Source organism: Dendrobium catenatum, unplaced genomic scaffold, assembly GCF_001605985.2.
Source record: "Dendrobium catenatum unplaced genomic scaffold, ASM160598v2 fragScaff_scaffold_621, whole genome shotgun sequence".
Lineage (NCBI taxonomy): Eukaryota > Viridiplantae > Streptophyta > Magnoliopsida > Asparagales > Orchidaceae > Dendrobium > Dendrobium catenatum.
Window position 1 is genome coordinate 22073668 of NW_021319083.1, and position 17918 is coordinate 22091585.

The window sequence follows — 17918 nt, forward strand, 5'->3', positions numbered from 1 at the left end:
CATTGAGCGTTGTTATACAAATTGTTTATGAGTGGCTTTACACTTAAAAGACAAAGTGATAAATGAGTATATGCATGAAAAGGTTGGAGTAGCTCCAGTGGAAGATAAAATTAGAGAAAGTTGCCTTAAATGGTTTAGTCACATAAAATGCCGGCTTTCCAATGACCCAGTTAGGAAAGTAGATGTATTAGATTTGACCTATGTTAAGAAATGTAGAGGTAGTCCTAAAAAGACTTGATTAACAAGTGTTAGAAATGACATTTTTTCATTGGTTTAAATAAGAATTTGACTCTTTAATAGGACACAATGAGAAAAAATATTCAATGTAGCTGATCCCATATAGTAGTAGTAGTTTATATTGAGATATCCCACCTTATTAAATTAGTTAGGACACAGAATGCCACACTAATTCCTCCAAAAATAAAAGAATAAAGAATATAAAATTCACACTACAGATGTAATTTTTCCAAATTTGCGGTGCCTTATGGGCTGGAGGCATTAATGTTTGTTCTGAACCATTGTTGTTATAAGTTTATTAAACGAAACAAGGAAAATAAGCCTAATTATAAATGGCACAGGACTTGATTTATATGGTAATGATTCAGGCCTGTCAAGTGAAATTATTGAATACTAACGTCCATTTTGCCATCCTTCTATCCAAATCGGCCTCTTATAAAATTATGCTTGCTTTAACTGCCCAGGATCTTACACTTTTATATCTGAAGCCGAAATGCGGAGAGGGTGTGCAAGAAAATGGAGCAACTTTCCGAACTATCTGAATCTCCACAGAAAAAGTGCGGAAGATCTGATAGGTACAGCTTGCGCAAAAGTTTAGCATGGGATAGTGAATTTTTCACCGGTGAAGGTGAGCCTCATTGTCAACTGTAGTCCTTATTTTATCATATATTTCATCAATAAGGGTATACTCAGGGTCTTGGCTCTTTGATAGGCTTCTTAACCCTGAAGAGCTGGCTTTCATCAATTCCACATATAGCAAAGCTGTTGGAATAAAGTTACCTGAATTCACGAAGAATTAAGACAATCCGCGGAGTCAACCTCTACGTTGGATAGTGAAAGCCGAGCATTGGACAACCTTGAAGTACGTTTGTTTGAGAATCTTAGAGCTTTCTACTAAGATTTCGTTGTCTGAATCAAATCAAACTGCCAATATGGAGCCTTCTGGTAAGCAAAGAACAACGCAAGCTAGATAAACCACACCTGAGAAGTATGCCATTTTAATCTTTGTTCTCGAAATTATGGTTTTGCCATTTCAAGATGGCAATGGCACGTCTCTGCTGTTGTATACTTTTGCATTATTTACACGGTTAACTGATTTATATGAACACTACTAAATGGATGGTATTTGCTTACAGGTTGAAGAAGCTTGATATTTCATCTCAAACCAAGGTTTGCTGCTTATTCAATTCTTAGTTTATTTATTTCTATTCAAGTGTTTAATTATTTGTTTTTTTTTTTTTTTGTATTTTCAATTAAAACGCCCAATTACATTAAGAAACCATCGCACCACCAAGCAACATGAGTAAGAGTGCTTATGTTTTTGTTGATACAAAACTGCTGAGCAATTGTTGCAAGGGCTTTGCAATTTATGGAAATATTTGTATATATATTATTTTTTTAATGAGCAGTGGTTGAACCTACATTCCCACTCTTCCGGCTCAATTCTGTTAACTGAGTTTCAATTTTTTGGAGGTTGTGTCCACTGGACTTACTTTCAAGGCCATAGCTTGGTAAACCAGTGTTATTTACTTGATTTTTGGATTTTTTGTCTATTAGATTGGGAATATATGAATGAGCAAATTTTTTATCTTCGCTTTGGCTCAAACTCATTGGTCAGAGGCATGCCTGTGGTTTTTCTTCAATTACGCAGGTTTTGGGATCAAACACTGGCCCGCATCAACACCCTTTAGTGTGTTTGTACTAGCAAGGCATTTAACTATGCCTAGGACTTCTCCACAATGACAAAAGATGTTAAATGTCTGGGGAAAAAAAAAAAAAATCCTCGAGTCTCTCTCTTATTCGTAGATTTTTTATGCTCAAAGAGCCCATTGGATCTTATGTGGCCTTGTCGCACCTTGAGTCTTTACTGAAATTCTCAAAAATTGATGGGATCCCATCAAGCCAAAATAGTTTTCCAATCGATTTGAAGTTGGTCCTTTATCATGTGGGTTGTCCCACATCCTTATAAAATCAATGATCTAGCTCTCGTGAACTAGCCTTAAAAGAATTTTAGTCCTACATCTCTTGTAAAAATAAAGGACTTCCAACCTCCTACAAATAAGTAGAGTTTTCCATGAGCATAAGAAGAAAAGAAGGGAAGCCATGGTGTTTTGTTAGAATGCTTCTTTGATGCCTAACTGAAGGAGTCCCCATGGAAGCATGATCAGAGCTTTGCCAGATCATCCAACCAAGTGATATCGGTTTTTCTATACTCAATCTATTCTTCTCCCTCTTTACAGTTATCTTCTTTCTCTACCTCCTATGGTCGACCACAAGCTTGTTGGATGTCCAATAATCGATAGAGTGAGGTGATCACGTTGCTATTCACTATTTGATCTAGCACATTATGTAGATTAAAAAATCCAAGATGAATGTTAAATTATAAGAGTTAATCTAAAGCCCAAGCAAGGGACCAAATAAATTGTCTAATTATAAGAGCCAAAATAAAGAGCCCAAAATTAAAAAATTTAGAATTGTAAATTTTTGTTTTTTCTTTTCTATCTTTTATTTTTTCTTGGACAATGTGGATCAGTGGTTGAATACTCATGAAGAATTAAAAGCATGTTGGAACTTCTCCATTTAAGCATCCAGCCCTACTTTTTCCCTTAATTTTTTTTTCTTTTGTTTGAAATAAGGTATTCAAGGGTCAATGTAATGCGCTATATATAGTGTTTTTCGTTATACATGCAATATTTCAACTTTTGAATCAGAAATTTTGGGAGAAATTGATTTTCTTGTGGTTAGAGCCTGGTTGCCTAACTTTACTATTCTTGGTGGGAGTTGGTTAGTGATCTTTATGCTTAATGTTTCGTTTCTCAAATCCCTCTTTGAAACCTTACTAGCATCTTCCCCTATATTCCTATTCATCTCCAAGAGCAGCCATACTCAACCTAACCATTAAATTCACATCAAACCCTTTCTAGAAGCTGCCAGTTAATATTAGGTGCAAGTATATCATGGCCTATTCTCCCACCTCTTATAAGCATTTAATTATTATAAAACTCCACTAAAATTCTTTGATCATAACTTCATATGCTAATATAGCCCTCAATATCTGATTTCCTACATTTAACCTTCCATAAAATCCATTCCTTAAAGAATAAACCAGATCTCCTAATTGTGCTACTCTTGAGTTTCCCACCTCCACTATCTTTTGGGTATGGTGGTAAGGCTCATATGTTATTTTGCTATGCTTTGATTACTGACCACAAGCTTTTCAAATGTTCTATGACTCGACAGAGCCAAGAATAAAACAGTTGTCCATGCGCTTCTGAATGGTGTAAGAGACCTAAGTCTCAATGGTCTTTTGTTGGTTGACCATAAAATTGCTAATTGTTCGATGACTCAGGAGAGTTGAGAACTTGCCATGTTATTCATTCACAACCTTTTAAGATATGGTATTGAGGTCATTTGAAACAAGCTTTGATGCTTCACATCACGTGTATGCGAGTTATTGAATGTGACGGTTGATATAGTTTAGCACACTTCCTTTTTCCTCTCATCCAGAGGCTATTTCAGATAAAACCAGAAACTTATAAAGTTGAAATACCCTATCAAAACACCATCATATGAGGTGTAATAAAACATAATACTTGAAAGTTAGCTGTCGGAAATGTGGGCTCCGAAAATCCGGCCCCGGCCTCCGCCCGCTTTTCTTTTATTCGGCGAGGGGAGTTTTAACGAATAAATTTCGGGTAAATTTTGGAAGACAGATGGTTTGTAGATAAGACACTACCCAGAGATTTCGCCCTCATTTTGTGAGGACTTTATGATCTGAGTTCTGGTTTCCTATAGGCGCAAGTCCCTATAGTTAATTACCTCTCCCGATCACGAGAGAGAACTTTCAATTAAGGCTAGTCGTCAATCAGATACGTATAGAATACGTGTTATCTGGCATATAGTAGTAGCATAGATTGGATTTGGAAATTGGATTTGGATATTTGGAAAGTATTGAAAGTTTGATATTTAAATATGAAATTTTCATCATCCAGCACTTAAAGGGATGGTGGGGGAATGGATGATGACCCGATCAAGATCCCATGGTTCCATCATGCCCGGGCCATCGTGGTCCCTGGTCTACTTAGCTCAGAGGAGGTAGTCGACCCAACCTGACAGAAGGATCCTTGTCGGTAGTCATGGGTTGCTTAGTCCAAGGAATCTTGTAGACCTAGGTTGGATGTTTGTCTAAGGGACAAATATTTGAATCCACCTTAGCTAACAGAGGGCTTTTGTGCCGTATCGATCATATCATATTGATTCATATCTCAAGGATTTAACGCCATTAAGGAGCGTATTGGCTCTGGCCATAACCGGTATTTCGTGGTGCCATTTGGCGGCGAAACTGCGTTAGAGTTACGTACCACGTCCTTACTGGCAAGAGATTGTTTGAGAATGGATCCTAGTGATATTTTCGACTAGGCACTTGGCTCTTTGTGAGCTGAAGTAAACTTTAATTTGTCCGCCCGGCAAACTGTTGCGGAGGGTGGATGGATTTTACTTTAAGTTTTTGATGGATTTATTTCAATTTTAAATATTTTTGGACTTGATGATTTTTTTGGAATTTTTGGATTTTGAATGGGTATTTTATGGTGAGCTATGGACTTTGGATATTTGGGAAACATTTGAAAACATTTGGGAACGCCCTTCGGTGAGATATGCATTCAACACGAGTCATCAATCGAGGTGTTAGGCGGGTTTTTTCCATTTAAAGCTTGAACCTTATCGACTCTGTCTTGCTATCGACAGAGGATCGGGTTTCGTAGGCTTTATGCTTTGAGAGTGAATTCTTTTGTTTTAGGCTTTGAAGCCTAATATGAATGTATTAAAACAAATATTCTGGTCGCCATGGCCACATATTTGCTTAATGGTTCGAACCTTTTCGACTCCTATTGATCCGTATAGAAGGATCGGGTTCGAAATTGAATTCACTTGTTGGCCCGCACAGCATCCCTAGACATCACGTGTGTACACATAACACGCTCGCCGGGGCCCCTGCGGATGTTTGGGGGCATTTTATAATTGAACCCTGTCCACCTCTTTTATCTGCATAGGAGGATCGAGTTCAAATTTAATAACCCGCGCAGCATCCCTAGACGTCACGTGTGTACCAATAACACGCTCGCCGGGGCCCATGCGGGTTCTTGATTGCTTTTACCCCATTTAGTGTACCTATGTGTATACAAATTATAGTGCACGTGCAGGGGTATTTTGAAATATTTTAGTTGTGCATGTAATTGCTATTTAAATTCACACAATATTTCATTTGAAAGTTTATACACGCCTTCTGTCCACTAGTACGAGTGTTGCGGATCCTGTGGCGATGCGTTGTAGATTGTAGACGCCTTCTGTCTGCTTGTACGAATGTTGCAGATCCGGTGGCATTGCGTAGCAGCTTCTGGATCAGTTGTTTGCTGCTTTGTACAGGTAGACTGTCGTGCATAATTGTTTATTTTCTACAGTGTGATTTAGTGCACTAACGAATCTCCTGCTTTGGATCCGTAGGTGTTTGCATTTATTGCAACTCTTTGGCACTTTGCTTGTGAACATTATATTGGGTACACTATGGGTCTTCTACAATAGTTTATAGGAGTATGCATCTGTCACCAACCCCTCCATGCACGCTGATTGGTGTTGACTATATGAGGATATTATACCCACTGCATATATGTTGCTATAAAAGCTCTTTTCATTGTATATTGCATCATATGTATCTTCCCTTGATTTACATGGCTTTCATCACCACCTTGTGGATAATCTGTCGAATATACGAGTGTATGGCTATGTTTGTATAGAACCTATCACTTCTACATCATTTCAATCGGTGTTACTTATGAGTGGATTGCCAGTTCTATTTGTATTGTCTTCAAGCATGCCATTATTATTCATTGAGTGATCACAAGTATCCATAGTTGTTTTGTAAGGGATTTTCATTCTCCCTTCACTAGCTAGTTGATGTTGACTGCTAGGATGTTGCGATGATCATTTCCTTTGTGCTTGTAGGGAATGAGAATGTATGCTTGCCACGATATTAGCACAGGTGATATGAACAACCATTGTAGGCTTCTATGTTCACATACTCATTATAGAGATATTGCTAGACTCTAATATTTTTCATGAGCATTTCAATTCCACTATCCATGGATGAATTATTTCATATATTTGAGAATCCATGCATCATTTAATGCATTTGAGAATTGTGGGCTCCGAAAATTCGGCCTCGCCTCCACTCGCTTTCTTATTCGGCGAGGGAGTTTTAACTGACTAAGTTCCGGGGTAAATTTTGGAAGGCAGATGGGTTTGTAGATAAGACACTACCCAGAGATTTCGCCCTCATTTTGTGAGGACTTTATGATCTGAGTTCTGGTTTCCTATAGGCGCAAGCCCCTATAGTTAATTACCCCTCCCAATCACGAGAGAGAACTTTCGATTAAGGCTAGTCATTGGTCAGATACGTAGGATATACGTGTTATCTGGCATATAGTAGCAGCAATAGGTTTGGAATTTGGAGAACTGGATTTGGATTTGGGATTTGAGTTGAAAGTTTGAAAATTTGAAAGGTTTGATATTTAAAATAGAAATTGCACCATCTTGCACTTAAAGCGGATGGTGGGGGATAGATGATGGGCCCGATCAAGATCCCATGGTTCCGTCGTCCCGGGCCATCGTGGTCCGTGGGTCTACTTAGTCAGAGGAGGTAGTCGACCAACCTGACAGAAGGATCCTTGTCGGCAGCCATGGGTTGCTTCGTCCAAGGGGACCTTGTAGACCTGGGTTGGATATTTGCCTAAGGGGACAAATTTGAATCCACCTTAGCTGACAGAGGGCTTTGTGCCCTATCAATCATATCCTATTGATTCATATCTCAAGGATTTGATGCCAATAAGGAACGTATTGGCTCTGGCCATAACCGGTATTTCGTGGTGCCATTTGGCGGCAAAAACCACTCGGTTCAGAGGACCCCGGGTCATAACCGTTTTATCCTGCGGTGGCCATTTAGCGCAGACCGCCGGTTAGAGGAACGTACCACGTCCTTTACTGGAAGTGAGATTGTTTTGAGAATGGATCCTAGTGATATTTTCGACTAGCATTTGGCTCTTTGTGAGCACAAGTAAATTTTGATTTGTCCGCCTCGGCAAACTGTTGCGGAGGGTGGATGAATTTTGCTTTGAGTGGTTGATGGATTTATTTCATTTTTAAATATTTTGAAAATTTGGAGTTTGTAGAGTTTGGATCTGATAGACATTTGAGTGGAATTTGAGATATTTGTGAAATTTGAATGGACCCTCTGGTTGAGATAAACATTCGACACGGCCATCATCGGGGTGTTTGGGGGTCATTTCATTTGATTGAACCTTGTCGACCCTATTAATTATCGATAGGGGATCGGGTTTCTCGTAGGATTTAATTCTTTTAAACTTCGATAAATCATAACTAATTCATTTTAAATCGGATTCTTGCGTATAATACCTTGAAATTTTTAGAAAAATGTATATTTTATTTTAAAATTATTTTCAGAAACTAATATTTTCTGTTTTGACAGATTTTTGTCTTATATTGTTATTTTGAGTATTTTTAATATTATTTAAATAATTATTATGATAATTATTTTAAAATTAAAAATTATTTTCAAATCATTTTGAAACCTTGTTAGGGTGGTCAGTGGATTTCCCCTATACGTACTTATTACAAATTGATTTATTTTGAATTACTTTATTTTCAAAAATCTATATATTTATAAGTATTTTTAAATCATTTTAAAATTATTTATATTTTAAATCTTAATTTTGGGAGATTCGCTTCTTGAAATTTTAAACATATGCTATATACATGAAGAGCAATCATGGGGGTGGATTAGTGGATGATTGAGTCCCAATCATTTACTAATCACTTTGTTAGGCACACTTACTTTTTCTGTTATCGTATCTCTGTATGTGTAGAATGCACGAGCACTTAGTTTAGGCTCTCCTAGATCTAAAGACATGGCGTGTTTATTGCTTATGTGTATCCCCTACATTATTACCTTGAGGGTTAGTACAAAACTTTATTTTAAAACCCTATAACATAATGACACCCTAAGGACAATAATTAAGGACCCGTCTAACGAACTTAGAAAATTTAGGAGCTAGAGTAGATCACTAATTTACATGAAAACTTTAACATTTAAACTTAGTTACATCTAGAACATCCCAGAATTTTCTAAGAATTTTTAGAAGCTTTTAGACCCCTTAATTAACCAACCCTAATTTACCTGATATATAGGCCATGTACCTTCCAAAAATTACAATAAATCCACTTCAACTCAGAAAATTACCCATAATAGCTTGAATTGTTCAGAATTCAATGCTTAACCTGAGATAAATAGGGCCCCTTAGGATGACCCTAACCTGACCCTTAATTTCAACTTTAATCAATCGTTTTGCCTCTATTGGATAATTTCAAATTATTAAAAATTCTAAATTTTCTTCAAACACTTGGGAACACTTTCTTATATCATTTTTTATATTTGGGGGTGATTCTAATCAGTTTTGAGCTGTTTTGGATCAAAACCATAAAATCGCCGCTAATTAGGCAGTTTTAATAATTCTCTTTACTGTCAAAACTTGTAAAAATCATACCTTTGCATAGGAAACTCCAAATCTAGCAAACTCAAAGCCTAACTACTCACCTTAAGCCTTAGTATTTATCTAAAATATTAGGAACCCCAAACCTAACCTATTTCTCATAGTGACCTTTTGAACCCCCTCAGTCTTGTACCTAGAAGACCCAGGACTTTCCAAAATTGGCTAATGCAACTTGAACTTCAAATATCACTACCCTAAGCATTTAAAATTGATCAATGAACTAAATTAACTAAAATGGATCCTAATTCACTAATATCTAAACTTTAATTAAAATTTTCTCTTCTGACCTTCAACAAACCTTAACTCTAAGCAACTTTGACTAATTACCCAATTGAGGATCTACCTTAACCACACAAGCCTTACACACACATAGAATTATTTTCTAGAGCACCACTTCTAGATCTAGGCTAGGCCGGTGTTTCTTTTCCTGCTGTGTGCCGGGATTTTCGTGGTTTTATTGCATGTTGTGAATGAAATTGTTGGTATGTTTGCTTACTTTTCCTGCACTCTGTGAAATTGATGTGATGTACATTAGATCTACCCCTAGGTTAGGGATAAGATATATATTAATTTTTTTTCTTACAGGTGGTCATGCTCATGTAAAGCTAAATAAAAGGGGGGCAAAATGTCATGATTTTTAACATTATTTTATGCAGGTGCTTGCTCAGCCTCCCTAAATAAATGAGGGCTAAATAAAATCATTAAATAATAACTGCTACGGGTGCTACATATGGATTGCTTAACCCTCAATAATTAAGAACATGGCCAAGTGTATGGATGTGACAAGTTATTTCTTTTTTTTATATATAAATTGCTTGTGATATATTAACTGCTTGGGATTTTTATTAGGATAACCTTGCAGGGAGTTTAGAATTTATTGTTTTCCCTTAATGTAATTTATTTATAATATTGGTGAGAGTTTTGAAAATGACTCTGAGTTAAGATATTCTTATCCAACTCGAATTCAAAAAGAAGAAGTCATCCTTAAAGGGGAGAGTCTTCTTCCATTTGAAAGATCGAGTTTGGATATCTTTTAGATATCCAAATAGAAAAGGCAATGCCCCTTCGATAGGGGGAAATGTCTCTTCGTTTGGATATTCAAGCCACAACGGATCCAAGGAGTCCAAGGAGGAGAGATCTAAGGAGACCAAGGAGGAGAGATCAAAGGAGTCCAAGGAGAACAAATCTCTAAAGAAGACTAAAGAGCTGAAGATTTGAAGACCCAAATATCCCACTCAAAGTCATTTGCGCCAGTCTTAGGCTTGGAAATCCGGGTTGTTTGCAGTGGTGCCCAACCACTTTACTTTTCTATAGACCCTGGTTTATAATTAAAGGGTAGTTGACCTATAGACATTTATTAATTAGTTTATTTATTTTGATGTGTTTTATTTATGCTGTGTGCCTCTAGAGTTGCTTGATTTTATTAGTTTATAGGCGAATTGCATGCTGATTTTGCTTTAGCCTGGATATCGTTAGGCTCTTTAAGGACTATAAAATTTTTCTATTCATAACAAAAATTTAGTATCTAAGGTTTAAATAATTTAAAAATTTAACGAACCTAAAGAACTGTCGGAATTGCCCGGGGTTGTATGCATATCAATACATTATTCTCTCTCCTTCTTATAAGACATCTCCCCGCCTGCGAGTAAATTCTGAATAATCTGGCCTATGAGGATGAAGTGTCGGACATAGGGAGGCCCAATCTTTTCTAAAAATTATTTTATAATAAGCCTATTTTTAAAATCTCAAGCATATTTGATTTAAAAGCTTCAATGAGCATGCATTGCATTAGTAACTAATTAAATAAAATTTTAATCGCATCAGTTAAGGGCATTTACCGAACATAAGTATAGGACCAATTAGGAAACTCTCTAGATGTCGGCCCTACTTCCAGAAACTGTACCACCTACCCATCAATCTTTCATAAATGACTAGACTATATGATTTTGAATCGATTATGTGGTTAGCTGGCTCCCCAATCCAGGCCGGAGTAAGTCCAGGTTTTGTACTGCATTAGCTAAGACACGAGTGTTTCTGTGTGTAGAATACTAAACCCAATCTAGATTTAGGATTTGAGGATACTACATTCGGTCTCGTAGTATGCCTAAATAATGGGTAGGTCCCTTCTTTTCAGGGACAATAAATCTTACTTATCTACGTCACATGGATGATGTCACTTCCATCTTCTCTCACGCGTGTGTCGATTGCCTGGCTTTTTTTCTCCAGTTTCTTCTTTAGTACCTTAGTACCTCCGAATGCTTATGTGAACCACGCATGTTGACTGAGTCAAATCAGACCTTTCTTCCTTTTGAGTAGGACTTCTTAGTCTATACCATTGTGTCAATCCCATTTTAGGAAGGGATAATGTATGATCCTTAATCAAGAGTCTTCTCAGGTTTCGACCTAGGATATAATTAACTGCGGGGGCTTACGCCCGTGGAAAACTTGATCCCACATCTAATAAACCTTACTCGAGCTGTTATATCGGGTGAGGGAAACCCATTTTGATCATGTCGTGTATATTACTACCCATCGGGGTGCGCTGGCGAGAGCCGCTATCCTTAATGGTTAGTTGTATGCAGGATCTAATCTGCCCTTCCATTGACCTGTTCGTGTCGAGTGTAAAGGCCTATGATCGTTTCGTCCTACGGGATGGTGCGGTCGTATCCTTTGCATTCGAACCCCACGAGCGGTGCTCTTTCGGAGGTCCATACAAGGAAGATTGGCTGTCAACACTATAAATTAATACGGTTTGACTCTTAAAAAATAATAACCTACATAGTATGATGGACCGACGGACTTTCCTTTAAAGATGATTTGTGGTGTTAACCTGGTTGTAACCTGTGATTGATAAACGATTATGCCGACGGATAGAGAGTGACGGCTCCTTATTGATTTAAGGAAAGCCACCTGTAATGAAAATGATAATATTAATGATATAATATTATGATATAAATGAACATATAGAATGAAGAAAACATCACATTAAAATTAGATGTTCTGCATTGTTGAATTATATGCTGAATCATATATACCTTGATAGTATTTATAAATATAACTGTAAAGTGCATAGATAACATTGATTGATACAACATGATATGTACAAATACATGTATTGATTATATATGATATGTATGATTGATAATAGATAAGGTAGGTAAGACTGATGATATTGATGCTTATATGTTATCATTCCTTGTTAGTCCAAAACTTCATTATAGAACCCTACAACATAGTGACACCCTAAGGACAATAATTAAGAACCCGTCTAGCAAACTTAAAAAATTTCTATAAGCTAGAGTAGATCACTGATTTACATGAAAACTTCAACATTTAAACTTAGTGACATCTAGAACATCCCTGAATTTTCTAAGAATTTTTAGGAGATTTTAGACCCCTTAATTAACCAACCCTAATTTACCTGATAAATAGAGCCAGGTACCTTCTAAAAATTACAATAAATTCATTTCAACTCAGAAAATTACCCATAATAGCTTGAATTGTTCAGAATTCAATGCTTAACCTGAGATAAATAGGGTCCCTTAGGATGACCCTAACCTGACCCTTAATTTCAACTTTAATCAAAATGACCGTTTTGCCCCTATTGGATAATTTAAAATTATAAAAATTCCAAATTTTCTCCAAACACTTGGGAACACTTTCTTATATTTTTTTTTATATTTGGGGGTGATTCCAATCAGTTTGGAACTGGTTTGGATCAAAACCATAAAATCACCGCTAATTAGACCGTTTTAATAATTCTCTTTACTGCCAAAACTTGTAAAAATCATACCTTTGCATAGGAAACTCCAAATCCAGCAAACTCAAAGCCTAACTACTCACCTTAAGCCCTAGTATTTACCTAAAGTGTTAAGAACCCGAAACCTAGCCTATTTCTCATAGTGACCTTTTGAACCCCCTTAGTCTAGTACCCAGAGGACCCAGAACTTTCCAAAATTATGATATAAATGAACAGATAGAACGAAGAAAACATCACATTAAATTAGATGTTCTGCATTGTTGAATTATATGTTGAATCATAAATACCTTGATAGCATTGATAAATATAACTATAAAGTGCATAGATAACATTGATAGATAGAACATGATATGTACAGATACATGTATTGATTATATATGATATGTATGATTGATAATAAATAAGGTAGGTAAGACTGATGATATTGATGCTTATATGTTATCTTCATTTACTAATTTGTGAATAATTCTAGTACAAATACTTTATGGATTAATTGATTCTTGTATCGACTATTGATTCATTGAAATGATTTTTTTCTTTTGTTATTGATCACTTTGATGCGATTGAATGCTATTGATTATATTGACTAAATTGAGCATGCATATTGATTTTTTAAGCCTAGCATTGAAAGCTTTAGTGAATTTGAGTTATTACTGTGCTTTTCTGCTCCTTATATAGATTTTAATGATTTCATGTCAAGAAATGGATCAGGTTCATGTAAAGTGAGGTTGTCAAAGATCCTCATGTTTTTCTTTTAATTTTCTTTTGTATTTTCTTGTCAGTATGTTTGCACATGCAATGAGTGATACTCAGAGTAGGAAGATGGGACATAAGAAATCAGAGGAGGACAAGCATTTGCAGATGTTTCATAAACTGAAACTATCACTATTTAAGGGAGCTGTGGAATCCCATATTGTAGAAGATTGGTTGTTGAGGATAGAGAAAATATTTAACAGCAAGTGGGGCCTAGAGAACATAAAAGTACCACTAGCGGTGTTCCTATTTGAAGGAGAGGCAAAAAGATGTCAGATAGAATAATAAAGCGAGATATTTCAAGGCAAAATGAATGTGAAGATTACCTAGGCAGAGTTTGTTACTATTTTCAAAGAGTGGTTAGTACATCCTTCAATTCGACAGCAAATGCAGGAGGCTTTCATGATATTAGAGCATAGGGACAGAAAAGTGATGTAGTACGAAGTTGAATTTGCTACTCTGACAAGGTACGCTCCACTGTTGATCAGTACAACAGTTGAAAAATGCTACATAATCCTAAGGGGATTGCGAGATGAGTTCAGACATCCACTTGTACCACTGAGGATTTAGGAATTTTTCGAGTTAGTGGAGAGAGCAAGATTGGTGGAGAATGACTTGGTTACCCTACATTTCATATAGGACATGAGTAGGAAGAGATCGAAAGATGACGTGACTAGGAGAGATAGTAGTGAAAAGAGAGAAGTTTTCAGACAGCAAGAGAGGAACTGAGTCCAGTGTGATAAGTGTACCAGAGTGTGCCTTATGTGGTATGAGACATATTGGACAATGTTTAAGATGTGGGCAGTGAGGGCGCTGGATGGTTGATTGTCCACTACAACAACAGGGGACGGGATCTGGATTCAAAGGAGAGCAAGCTAGACAAGGCTATAGATAAATGACTATGGGATCTAGAGAATACAGTGAAGGGTCTGTGAGCAAGACAAGTGGCAGAGGAGTTACTAAAAGTTAAACAGAGCTTGCACAATCTGCTATACCAGCATTGACACCCATAAGACCTAGAGTCTATAGTCTAACCCAATAGCATGATAGAGATGCACATGGAGAATTCATGGGTAGAATTTTCAATCATATATTTATAATTACATTTGAATTGATTGATTGATAATTATCGCAGTATATTGAGTGCTCGAATGATATATGTGGGTATAATTATTTGAATGAATTCATGATTGATTGCACATATTGAATAATAAATCAATGATCAGTTGTGGTTTGAACAAATTTGAATGAATTTCTTGGTTTTAAATCATATTGATTTGTTTTAATGAATTTGTGTTATTTCTATTTATTTGTTTTGTTTATTTTTTCTTGTGGAAATGTCGAGGGCGATATTTTTTCAAAGTGAGTAGATTGTAATAACTTGAAAATATTAAAAATATTTAAAAATGGAAAAATAAAAAAATCTAAATTTTTGTTTGAACTACAGGGCTTCGGCGCGATGCTTTGTAGCGATAAGACTCTATGCTTGAAAGCACAACAGCGCCAGTAATCACCACTATGGCATTTGAGTCTATGTTCTACAGTAATTCTGGATTCAACATGCAACGCTACGACGATCAAAATTTATATATATATTAAATTATAAAATCTAAGCATTAAGCTGCAATCTCCTCCCTCGTGGTCGTGTCTTGCTAGGGAAGGAAGAGAGGAAGTGGAGAGAGGGAGGAGAGAGAAAGCCAGTTTTGGTTGTTTTCTTTCATTGCTTCAGTTAAAAAAAATCTTTTGATCATTGTAAATAATTCAAATCTCATTTTAGTTTTCAATAATTTTGAGTTTGAAAGATTTATTCTCTCTTAAAACAATAAAAATATATTTTCTCCTAATTTATCGCACTTTTAACGTATGACATTTCTTACACAATATATCTGAATTTTATGAACATTTTGACTATAATATTATCAAAATATCATTGGATAAAATGAAAATTATGATTTTTTTTTGAAGCTATACACTGATATATAGATTTTTTTGCATTTTATATAATTGAGTATTTCATGTTGTATTTCATATATTAAAACACATTTTATGAAAGCAGGGAAGGCTGGCTATCAACAATATAAATGAATACAGGTTAGTTTTTAAAATATAATAATATGCACATGGGCGTGAGCCGATGGGCTTTTCTTTGAAAATGGTTTATCGTGTTATCCCGGTTGTAGTCTATAATTAATGACTGATTACATCGATGGGCGGAGAGTGACGACTCTTTATTGATTTAAAAAAAGTCACCTGTAATGAAAATGATAATGATAATGATGTGAATGTACATATGGACTGACAAAAACACCACATTAAAATTGAATGTCCTATCTTACTGAATCATATACTAAATCATGTATATCTTGATAGCATTGATAAATAGAATTGTAAGGTGCATAGATACCATTGATATATATATATTTTAGATATCTTGGATCTATTGTTCAGAGTGATGGTGAAATAGATGGGGATATTTTCAGCAGAATTCAAGTTGGATGGTTGAAGTGGAGGAATGCATCGGGCTTGTTATGTGATAGAAATGTACCCCTCAAACTTAAGATTAAATTCTATAAGATGGTAGTGAGGCCTGCAATACTTTATGGTGCCGAATGTTGACCATTAAAAGAGAAGCATAATACTAAGTTAAGTGTGGCAGAGATGAGGATGCTCAGGTGGATGAGTGGCTTTACCCTTAGAGATAGGATACGAAATGAGCATATACGTGAAAAGGTTGGAGTAGCTCCAGTAGAAGATAAGATTAGAGAGAGTCGCCTTAGATGGTTTGGTCACATAAAACGGCGGCCTTCCGATGACCCGATTAGGAGAGTAGAGGTATTAGATTTGACTTATGTTAAGAAAGGTATGGGTAGACCTAAAAAGACTTGGTTAGAAAATATTAGGAATGACCTTTCTTTATTAGATTTAAATGAGAATTTGACTTTTAATAGGACACAATGGAGAAAAAGAATTCATGTAGCCGACCCCACGTAGTGGGATAAAGGCTTGATGTTGTTGTTGTTGTATTAATTTAGGTATCGACTATTGATTCATTAAAATAATTTATTGTTTTTGTTATTGAACATTTTGAGCTTTACAGATGGTAACTGATCAATAGATTGAATGTTATTGATTATATTGACTAAACCGAGCATGCATATTGATTTTTTAAGCCTTGTATTAAAAGTTTTAGTGAATTTGAGTTATTGTTGAGCTTTTATGCTCATTATGTGAATTTTAATAATTTCAGGTCAGGAAAATGTTCAAGACCAAGTGGAGTGAAATTGTCAAAGATCCTCAGATTTTTCTTTTGTAGCATGAGCTATGTATAGATTATTGATTTTATTGATCTTCTGACTATTGTATATGATTTTGGGAGAATGAATATAGTGAAATATTATGATTTATATAATTTTAGATGCTTCCACTAGAGTAATTTATATTGATGAATTCATAGAAGCTCTTGTTGACTATAAAAGCCATTAAAAATGTTGCAATTCTTCCAAATTTGATCTTGTAGCATAATAAACACAACATGACAGTTTTTGTCTCGATTTATAAAAGAGGGCACAACAACAAAATGGCAGCCTGTAAGGAATCCTATGTTCTTTCAATTATAAAACGTTATCTTTACCAATATTTATATGTTAAAATAATCTTAAAAATATATTGATTTGATATAACCAACTATAAATACAACAATAACATCATCATCAAGTCTTTATCCCACTACGTGGAGTTGGCTACATGAATCCTTTTTCTTTCAATTGTATTAATATATCTACTCTCCTAACTGAGTCATCAGAAGACCAACGATTTATTTGACCAAACCATCTAAGGCGACTCTCTCTAATCTTATCTGCCACTGGAGCTACTCTAATTCTTTCACATATATACTCCTTTCGCATTCTGTCTCCAAGAGTAAAGCCACTCATCCACCTAGCATCCTCATCTATGAAACACAACTATTATGCTTCTCTTTTAATGGCCAATATTCTAGCCATAAAGCATTACAGGTCTAACCATTATCTCATAGAATTTGAATTCGATGCATACCTCCACTTCAACCATCAAATTTGAATTCTACTAATAATATCCTCATATATTTCACCATCAATTTGAACAATAGACCCAAGATATCTAAAATGTGTACTATTATGCTTCTCTTTTACTTGGCCAATATTCTACCCATAAAGCATTGCAGGTCTAACCATTATCTCATAGAATTTGAATTTGATGCATACCTCAACTTCAACCATCAAATTTGAATTCTACTAATAATATCCCCATCTATTTCACCATCAATTTGAACAATAGACCCAAGATATCTAAAATGTGTACTATTTTTAATAAATTGATCGCCCAAAGTTACAATCCCCACATAAGATCTATTAATATTAAAATTATACTCCATGTATATAGTTATAGATATTATCAAACAAAAATCTTTACACTATAAGGTTGACCTTTATGATTCATGTTTTCCTTCAACTCCCTCTCTAGTGTTATCAACAAGAAGAATATCATTAGCAAAAATCATACACTAGGGT

General features: G+C 35.6%; 1 protein-coding gene across 1 annotated transcript in view; it reads left to right on the forward strand.

Annotated features, from left to right (window-relative positions):
* Positions 1-17918, forward strand: part of LOC110094128 (ABC transporter G family member 39) — a 35091-nt gene that overhangs the window by 1990 nt on the left and 15183 nt on the right. The window contains exons 2-3 of the mRNA XM_028695014.1: positions 726-865; positions 931-1012. Coding sequence (XP_028550847.1) covers positions 726-865; positions 931-1012 — 222 coding nt within the window. The remainder of the gene's footprint in view (positions 1-725; positions 866-930; positions 1013-17918) is intronic.